General features: G+C 43.2%; 1 protein-coding gene across 1 annotated transcript; it reads right to left on the bottom strand.

Annotated features, from left to right (window-relative positions):
- Positions 1-392: 392 nt before the first annotated feature.
- LOC145440482 (uncharacterized) lies at positions 393-9,432 on the bottom strand. The gene is made up of 2 exons (XM_080318098.1): positions 7,612-9,432; positions 393-2,514 (listed from the first exon to the last, which is right to left on the bottom strand). Exons 1-2 carry the CDS (start codon positions 8,788-8,790, stop codon positions 991-993), a joined length of 2,703 nt encoding a protein of 900 aa, XP_080174224.1. The 5' UTR covers positions 8,791-9,432; the 3' UTR covers positions 393-990.
- Between the last annotated feature and the right edge of the window lie 748 nt (positions 9,433-10,180).

The following is a 10,180-nucleotide window of genomic DNA, read 5'->3' as shown; positions in this document are numbered from 1 at the left end:
AACTTTGGCTAAAAATGTCAAGATTTCTCAAAAAAACGTTCACAGGATACAACATACCAGGGTTCATTTGCGAACGCGAAACTATGACTGATCATTGGTTGTGATGTCGAATACGAACTTTCGCATTTTCCCTAGATCTATTATGGCGATGCTATTGTGATGTGCCCCGAATAGGCTCTGAGCAAGACAACGATATTAGTTAGTCTACCGAGTACCGTCGCGCGATCTTTGAAGGGAGCTCCAATAGCGTACGTGGTATTGAGTTTCGCATAGATTCCTGCTTGAACCTGCCCTGTAATCAGCTTTCGGTCGTGGGTAAAGTTTCTAGCTGAACAGACGTATAACTACCGCAACCGCCTGCACAAGGGGTTGGCCTAATAGGCTGCACGAAATAAACAAAAAAATAGCCTTTATTTTGATTTTGGCATAGGTTGGAACAGACGATACATGCTCTCGATATAGTGCCGTATAAATTGTAAACATGCAAAAAGACATGAAATAGCATCTCGAAACAAAACTGCCGGCAAGTTACAAAAGATTACCCCATTTTGTCAAATCGTCAGCATAGCAGGTCTCGAATGCCTGAGATTCGCTATAACGCGGAATGAAGGAGAGTGAGCGTTGGCATATTCACAGTTGAAACGCCTGAGAAACTTGCTCAAAATTTAGAAAACAGTATTTTGCGGACTTGTCACAGTGCCCGCAAGAACGTGTAATTTGGCAAGAGATATGAATCCTTGCAACGCATTGCAGGCTTTGACCATAGATAACTACCTTACGTAGGTTAGTTATCTATACTTTGACCAGCGTGTACTCGCTGCTTTGAAATCAAGCACGATATGCTTGGTGAACTCCTCTGGACAGCATACCAGCGTAGCCATTATGACATCACAGCCGTACTTCCGTTGCTTGATAAAATAGGTAGTTGTGATCCAACAGCGCTAGACTTGCTTGGCAGCGTGCTGCCTACCTGAAAATCTATACCATTCGTCAGCTTTTCAGCGAAAAATCTGCCATAACAGGATAGTGATCCGAGACGTTCCCGACTGTATCCAGAATTGACGCGTTCCTCAAAACCAAACCCCTGTAAAAAATATGATCGACGGCGGCTTTCCTATTGAGCAGAGTCGTTTTGGGAGGATCGGAACTGGCATCTCTGCAATCACAATCGCATATCTCGTCATCCCACCGCGGCATATTATCGCAAGTGTAATTAAAAAACCGTCTCGCGGGCGGACGTTTCGGCCACAGCGCACTTTTGAACTCGAGCTCGCCCCGAAACCAGATATCAAGTTCCGGTTCGGACGGGTTGATGTTGAAGTCGCCCATCAATATCACGGGTTCGCTTTTAGGCAGCGTCTCTATATCGCGGCGTATGAACTGCATTTGCTCGCAGGAAAGCTGCGTTTCTCGGCTGCAAGTCCAGTTTTTGTAAACAGCGTGTACCGTGTACAGGTGAAGTTTGACTGAAGTGTTGACTCCGAATTGGTCGGGTGTGAAGGTTGTTATTTTAGCCATGGTGTAAGTCGGCAGAGATTTCACATCTCGGTTAGGTAAAGTTAACGCCTCGGTAGAATAGATCGGAAAAGCAGATAAGATTCCGACTTCCAACGATCCTTTCTTCGGGTTTACTCGTGCGCTGCTTTTACGACAGCTTTTCGATTGCAGAAAACCAAACACGTCTTTCCCACCCCAATAGGGAGTATGCCCGGTAGCTTCTTGCAAAGCCAGAAAATCAGGGTTGTACGCGGCGGTTACGTTGGAAACCGCGTCTAAGTTGTCTCGACCGGTATAAGTGTGGCCCAACAAAATATTCCACGATAACACCCTTATATCGTACTCAGAAATATTCCCGCGCAAATTGTCCCGCCCAGCAACACAGCAGTTAGTGTGCGGATTAAAACACCCTGCTTTTCCTAACGATAAAAGAGTGGCGAATAATGAAATGAGTAGTAAAAACGATATTTTCGAGTACTGCGTTTTGGAAGCGGTATCAAAGCCGTCTGTCCATGTAGGTTTCGACGCGCGTGTTGCAGTAGATTTCTTTGCACCCGGCGACTCGATCAAAGGACTGGCTGTTGACGACATTTCACAGTCAACAAAGCTCGAATTTGGGAACAGCAAAGGACTTAAAATCAAAGGCATCACGGAAGGTATCAACATTAGTAACAGAACCAACGTCATGTTTCCGTGAAACATCGTAACCACCTGAGGATTGATGAACATAATTCCGATGATATGATGGATGGCGAAAACCAGGCATGCGATTAGAAGAAAACATGATATCCTCCAACACTCCGAAACGGTGCCGGTGGTCGCGCGGTTCATGCTGGCGAGAAGTTGTTGCGACATGACCACAAGCACGCGGACGAGAACTGGAGCGGAGACGCTCAGAAGTCCGGCTCCGACGCAAATCCACTTTGGACTCGCGAGGAGAACCAGGGTACCGCCGGTCAACGCTATGATGGGAACAGACGCCATGATGAAGCATCCCGGGCATTTTAAGATCTGCGACTGTAAGAGACAGAAACAATTACTACATCGTGTATCACAGGTCCGTTTCGCACATACAGCCTAATCTGCATAGCTGTGATGCCAACATATGGGTCATTAAATTCAGAACAGATAGCACTAGCTCAGCTGTATGTTACATATTTCCAGAAGTGTCCAGGGCTGGGCAATATAGAGTAGCTGAGTCATTCGATTCTGAATCGACTGACCTATGTCATTGTATCAATCATTGTGACGGCATAACAATATGAAGGATGTGGAAAGTTCAAACATGTAATCTTACCTACCACAAAGAATATACTGTGATATCACTTTATAATATCTGGGGAAGCGAGTGGCGCAGTTGGTTAAACACTGCAGTCACGACACCAATGGTTACTGGTTCGAGTCTCGGCTCTGCCATGTTTCTATGTGTCGGAGGTTTATCTGGGCTCCTCATCGCCGATCCCGCTGTATATACAGCGTCTTGAAAAGCCCAGAGAAAGAGAGAGCCGAACTCCCGAAAGATGGCATCAAAAGACTAAGTTGCGGGCGCATGAAAATCGAGAGAGACTGATGGTGGAAGAGCGCGTGCATGGAAGTCGTCCGTAATCTGACGAAAAAGACCGTAAAAGACCGTTGAAATTAATGAAATTGATGTACTGGGCGCAAATGACCTTATAGGCGATAAGCGCCAAAGTTGTGCGAATAAAACAAAACAAACTTTATAATATGCTGTAATACGACCAATCGAGGTTTCAAGGCTTCCACAGTGGAAAATACCATCGACCTATGATTTTCTTTGAAAAATCATCTCTTAGTGGCGTACGATTTTAGTACTTGAAAAAATAATCATGTCTCACAAATCGACTTGAATCATTAGAATAATACTCGATCCAGATTCGAGCACTTGAATCGTTGTGCTCAGCCCTACTGTTCAGTAACGTTGCACTTATGCTGTTTCGGAGTACTTGAGTAAGTTTTGCCTATTTACTCAAGTGGTGATGTTTTACACTACTTCTAATTAACAGGTTTCTGTTTTTTAGGCAAAGCTGCCAAAACTAGACCTAAAATACTGACTTCGATGACTACTTTGACCACATCTGCTGGTCGCACATGATACATGATTCGGGTCGAGCAGTGAGAGATTAATTTTTCGAGTAGCCTATACTGAAAATATGCGGCCAACATGAGTTTTATTGTCAACGATAATAATTTTAGTTTCGATACCTTCATTTTTCGGCGGTAGTCGTGAAATCTGTATCGGTTTTAATATTATTTTTGTTAAGAAAACAGTGACGCATAACGCCAATAAGACCACGTGCTGCGTAACGGTCTTGAAAATCCGGTCGTAATACGAAATTAGGGACAATTACTTTTACAAAATAAGTTCAAACGCATTTACCAGGCCAAACAACACAAACTATTCATGTAATATGCAGACTAGTACAAATTTACAAATATTTACCGCGCGACATAACGAACTCTGCACCTTCACCGATAACGCCAACGTATTCTACCGATATTCAAAAGATAAGGAACCTAGCTGAAAGGAGCATTTCCAAAACCGCACATAGCATCTATTTGAACAGCTTTACAGCCACTGCTATATGCTTGGAGTGTAATAATCTAAATCGGGTGTGTTTGGACGCATGCAACCTACACGAAATATATCAATATCACCGATTCACCAGTCTAGAAATCGCAGATTGTAGTTCTCTGACTACTACCGTGTTGCGAAGTCACGAAAATTGCCGATATTTTTTTACTTCTAATGAATATATTTGTATGTGTGATATCGACTCGATATTATCGGCGAACAGATAATTCCGTCGGGATTTACTTGTAACGCAGCATCCTAAACATGTAGCACAAAGCAATGCGCGTTGGTGGAGACATTTCTGCGAATCAGTAATCAATCCGCAACCTTCACACAAAGTGCAACGAAATATAGGTGCGGTCTAAAAAATATCAAATTTTCTCGAATGTGGTGTGTAACTGGGATTATTTCTTGATTATTTCTTTGTGGTCTCTAAAAGATAAATATTTAAACTTTACGCTTTTGTGATGTCATAATGAGTGATACTCAGATACTTGTAGCCTAATTCTGCAGTGCCAATTGAATCACTCAGCTGCTCCATATTGCCCAATGCCCAGCCTTACTTATAAAGACTGGCGACACCATCATGAATGTAAATTCAAAGTTACCTTAAAAAGTGGAATAATTTCATGTAAAAAATGTTCTTGTTGTTCATGCACAATTTAGCGAACCTCAGTGTATAAGGTTTGATATTGGAACACGAACGCATCTGTCGCTCGGTTTCTGTTACAGCACAAGGACGGCTTCGCACAAGTATGATGTTTCTAACGGTGCAACAACACGAATGGCTGCAAAGACCACAAATTGAAATCCAGATCAAGTTAAAAGAAATAAGTAAATCCGGATTATATGCACATGTTATTCAAAGTATAAGATCTGAAGAAAGATCACGAAAGGTATTAGCGTTACGCACAAAATGACTTCTTGTCCAATTGGACTTGATCACGTCTCTCAGAAATATATCTGTCAGAATGTGAGATCAGAGCATACACATTACACAGATATTATGGTCTTTCAGCGATAGTCCACAGGGAGAGATTGTCAAATTGAGAGTTTTAAATGGGATTTTGAAAGTGGAAAACGATCGCAATGTTCACTGCTTATCAACAGATCAGATCGCACTACGGGTGAGGTCGCAACGAATAATACACCAACTCATGCATGTCTTTGGGGCGCGCCGATTATTCTTATATATTCTAAATTTACTAACCAACGCGTCCTGTATCTAACATATGGTGGTGAACTGGTGATGTCATAAAGTATGTGCAAATGTGCTTTGTCCTGCCTCGTATTCATACCACGCTAATATAATTGGCGAGGGAAGATTTTCAATTTGATATTGATATTTGAAACAGTAGCGCAATTGGCCTTCTCTTCGAAATCGACCCTCAACGCTGCCTTGGTTTCAAATTTCGGCGTAGGAATTTATAGCCACTTATGAAACTTGTACAGAAATCAACGCGACCATCGTTGGTATCCATCTATACTCCGTAGAAACGCTGTCGGTAATTGAGCGATCATCAGCGTAAAACGTTCAATTTGGACTTCGCATGATCGTTATCAATAAACCAGTGAAATGATTCCGTACAGTATACCACGTACTTAATCGACCCGCTAGTTTTGCGTTTAGCCGCGATCGGTAAATTTAGCGTAAGTCAAAGATGATGGCCGGTATCGAAAACCTATCGCCCATGATACGGGTAAAGTGATACGATCACGGTCATAATCTACAGATTGAATCTCTGTAAATGATGTCGATGATTCAACGAGCGACATTGTAATACGATCCATTCGGTTGTCACACTATCGTTTATTGCTGGGCCTTGGTAATATGCTTCCGAATATGATAACACGGACTCAGGTGTTATAGCCACGCTAGTCTTGTGTGTTCGTTGTAATCGCTAAGAATAGCGGGAATGTACGATCTGAGTCGCACAATGGAAGTGGATGCTATGCATTCTTAGTGGGTGGGTGACACATTCTCGGGAAATTCGATCTATTCAACATTTGAGATTCTATATACATGTATAAATTTCGAGATACGCCACTTAATTTCGTAACGCCAAGTGCAGTAGCCAACGTAGATTACCCAGCTACACATGAAAAACAAGTGACGCTAGAGTCAGCCATCGATCGCACCGCCGTCGCGAGATTTTCGCAAGCGCCTGTACATTGTACAAGTACACTTTCAGACGAATCGGGCTGATTCATGGCGAGATTAAAGTCAGTCGCGCGCCGCAACTCTTTGAAAGACAGTGACGGCACATCCAATTAATACGGTTCCGGATGATTTAAAACCGGCTTCCAGCTAGACAATACAAAGGCGGCCAAATACCTCTAAGACAAGCAAGGTAAGAGAAAGACAGGAAAAATCCCGACAATATAAAAGAGAACGACGCATTCGACCTATCAACCTAACCAAAGAACCTATATGGTCGGCCGCGGCATGTAAATTCGATTATTACTTTGTTCTATACTTAATATTCAACCTAGGTGGTCAAAATAGCCGGCGTTGCTACTGAAAGTAGAAGTAGAAGCTTCGCAGTTGATTTCTACTCAATTCGAAGTAAAAGTAGCGATTTACAAAACTTGTTACAACGGTTACAAGCGGAATTATAAAACGAAGGTTTGAAAAGCACTCAAGTAAGTGTTTGCACAAAGCAAAATTGGTCGAGGGGTCGTATCAGTCAATCGGAGGTGACTGCGTTCGGAATTTCGGGGTGAATCTTCGCGACTAACGCAAAATGATTGATATTCACAGATGGGAGCAATTTTGGAAAATACATTTAGCTAGTGGGGTACAGGAACTAAATAACCCGGTTGTTATGACAATTTCACTCACGAAAAAGATCCAAACATATTCCAAAACTACTTTCTTCTTCTCTTTCGCTTAGATAACTGTTGAGTAAAAGTGAACGTAGTAACCGCATGAGTATGTAGCGCAGGTAGGCAAAACCAGCTTGAGAACTCCAAGAAAGAAGTAGTTCATGACTTTACCACCTCTGGTATTAATAACAGTTCGGATTGGATGAAGACCTATTTCTAGTCATTTGCACGGAAGAGGCGGACACGCGCACATCTCATATTCGTCTCATTCATAGCCTCAAAAACCACGACACTCTCCGATGGACGTGCGACGCGAACGCAAGCAATTATACGTTCCGAGAGCTAGTAAATTAGATTACCATACGTCCTCTTTTAAGAGGATTTGTCCTCTTTTTTGACTTTTTTGAAAGTGTCCTCGGAGGACGCCCTTTTGTCCTCTTTTTTGAAATTTTGTCTCTTTTTTGAAAATTTAGGTCAGATTTAGAGCGAATTGCGAGTGATATGCCGTAAATTAGCACAGAAGTGACGCTCCGGTGGGTATTATTTCGGAGTGAAAAACGGTGGTTTTAGCTCTGGGCGGAAAGATGACCTTTTTTTTTTTTAGTCAACCGATCACAAAGTGGGAAAAATTCACCGATTTTTGAGAATATGGTAAGCCTATAGTAAACACACAGAATACACGGAGAATCACTTACATCAGCGTTGGAGTTGTTGTTCACGTAAGCGGTCCGGACTCTGATCAGACCTTCCAGATTCAGTAAAACCGCCAAACAGCAGCCGACCGCGAACGAAATAAACACCACAAAACCGCACAGGTCATCGTCGAATCCGCCCCACAGGCTAAGAACAACCGGGGACGTAAAAGTCCACAGGAACAGGTAGCACAGAGACCCGATCGCCGGGGCTGTGAGTGCGTAGCAGTACAGTCCGTTAAGACATGACGCCTTTGAACAGCATGGTCCGCGAATATCAGCAGACGCGGTGTCTTCATCTTTGATCTTCGTTTCGTCGTTGTAAGGTGCATAGTCGCCCTTGACATCGTCCTCAAATTGAGAGGTGCTGTCATAAATTTTCTGCTCCCCCGCTGGATCGCCGCTGTTCGAGGATGGCCTCACTTTTAACGAATGATTTGTATCGCCTTTACTGTCGGCATCTTGATACGAATCGCATCTCGACCTTTTTAGCGTCTTCAACACCGATAAAATGATAGTTTGTTTCAGTGAATAGTTTCTGTGATCAAGGGCTCGTACGCAGGAATATATTGAAACAACCACCGCGCATATCAGCGACGATGTCCAATATTCATAGAAAATGTTAACACCATAATAACACCATCGTAAACCCATCGTTACGAGAGCGGCCGCTATGACATCACACCCGGTGATTCCTTTGGAATTTAATGCCACTACTCTTGGAGATGTTCCACATCCAGCGGGGGATTCCCTTCGTTTTGAATCACGCGCGTGTAAACGCAGCATTAAATGTAGTTGGGTGGCGAACATCGCGATATATAAAATGAGTGTTCGACCTGCTGGTTTATCGTCCATGAAAGGCAGTGATGAAAGGAAAAGGCTTAGAGCAGGTACGGTACGCCCGCACACGGTCAAGATTGCAGTCAGTACGCTTTCCCTCGACTTGGAAAGTTTCAAAATATTGCACACTGTGTAGATAAAAGAGCACACGATCCCTTGAAAACAGGCACTTGCGAATAAGGAGGTGGCCCATATGGATATGCCTAGAGTTTGCGGCTCTGTGTTATGCCACATTGTCGCCTCGACGAAGGCTTGAAGCGCGCACCATTGCGTGAGCAATATCGTCGCATCTCCGATAGCGTTGAACAACGCTTTCATCATCATCCAGAAGCAGGTCGCCATTTAGGTAGTGCGGAAATCGTCAGGTCATCATTTTCTCGTTATATATATATATTGATAGGTATATTTCCTGGAAATGAATACACTATCAGCATTTTATCGATACATAGATTGTAACATATAAACTGCTGTAGTGTAGAGGTATGAGTACATGCGTTCGTCTTCGAATATCGATGCCACCTATGTGTGAAACGACGCACTTGTAACACACTTGTGGCATGAACACAAAACAGTAAACATATCAGCACACTAACACTGCATAATACAGATAAGCCTTCCGTCACTCATGCCCCGTCAAAGCTCAATAGTAACTGACATGGTGGATCTAACGCCGCCATGGGTGAATAAACCCGGTTTTGGAATCCGAGATGTGTACGCTTGAGTGACATGAAAGCTCGTAATCTCATCTATCATGTGGCGGCGGAGATACCGTCGTACTTTGACGTGAGTCCTAGTACGGAAGTTTCGCAGGATCGCTTGGAGCCGAAAGTGAAACAATGAAACATGGAATACGCTGACTTATATTGTCATATATATGCGGTTCAAAACGCGCATCTGGCTCGCACGCACTGCCTGATCTGTAACCGCAGTCCAAGCTCTGAAACTAAAAGTGACCTAATACACGTGCAGTCGTGCACGTTGTGCAGTGGCTTCATAGAGACCAGATGACATCATGCAAACATTGTGCTGTCCGATCTATCACAAATCTGGGGCCAGATTTAAAGGCTCTTGTGTCCTGGAAAGTTACGCGGTTCAAAAACATTCCAAGCGGGTATACCGGTTATCGAAAAAAAAATGTTAACTAAAAATGGCATGGAGTCTCTTGTAAAACGAGGGAATATGTTCGTGCCACGCCGAGATTTACGAGTCGCGCTGGTCAAGGGTAGCGGCGGACCATGGCGAACATTGTGGAATTTGTCCACGGCCTCCTTCCTTCACTCCTAATTTTAATATCTTTGTTTTATAGATTTTTCACCTGTTGGGTTGGATACCGGAATTTATTAAACTCAGCCCACTATATGCTAATAGCTGATTCGTAACCCTGCAATAACTTCAAAGATATTTTTGTCCTCTATCATTCGCTGTTGATCACTTTTTCTCCAAATTAACTCTATATTTCGATCGCTATGGTGATGCAGCGTACACCAGACCTACACTATCATTCAATGTCGTCCTGCCGATAGATTCTTAACATACATTACGACATTCCTATAGCTTACGATGAACAGACTAAAATTTAGGCCTTGAAGAAAACGCCAATTCAGACTCTCAGGAATTTCGTTCATCTTTGCGTAAATATACTCAGCGCCTGGCCGCGAGTAACAAGAATAACTTGGGATATATGTGGTTTTGGGTAATCCGAAACTTGACTGATAACAGTAGTAAGACTACG

The sequence above is a fragment of the Botryllus schlosseri genome, chromosome 6 (assembly GCF_051294905.1).
Source record: "Botryllus schlosseri isolate E-star chromosome 6, Bs_hap1, whole genome shotgun sequence".
Taxonomy (NCBI): Eukaryota; Metazoa; Chordata; class Ascidiacea; order Stolidobranchia; family Styelidae; genus Botryllus; species Botryllus schlosseri.
Note: the sequence above shows the minus strand (reverse complement) of the source record. Positions and strands in the feature narration are given on the sequence as shown.

Bases quoted from the DNA above. Each gene is read 5' to 3' on its own strand.
- LOC145440482 (XM_080318098.1), bottom strand. From the start codon at position 8,790: ATGGCGACCTGCTTCTGGATGATGATGAAAGCGTTGTTCAACGCTATC. The intron at 2,515-7,611 runs GTAAGTGATTCT...TGTCTCTTACAG, and splicing joins ACAACAACTCCAACGCTGAT to TCGCAGATCTTAAAATGCCC.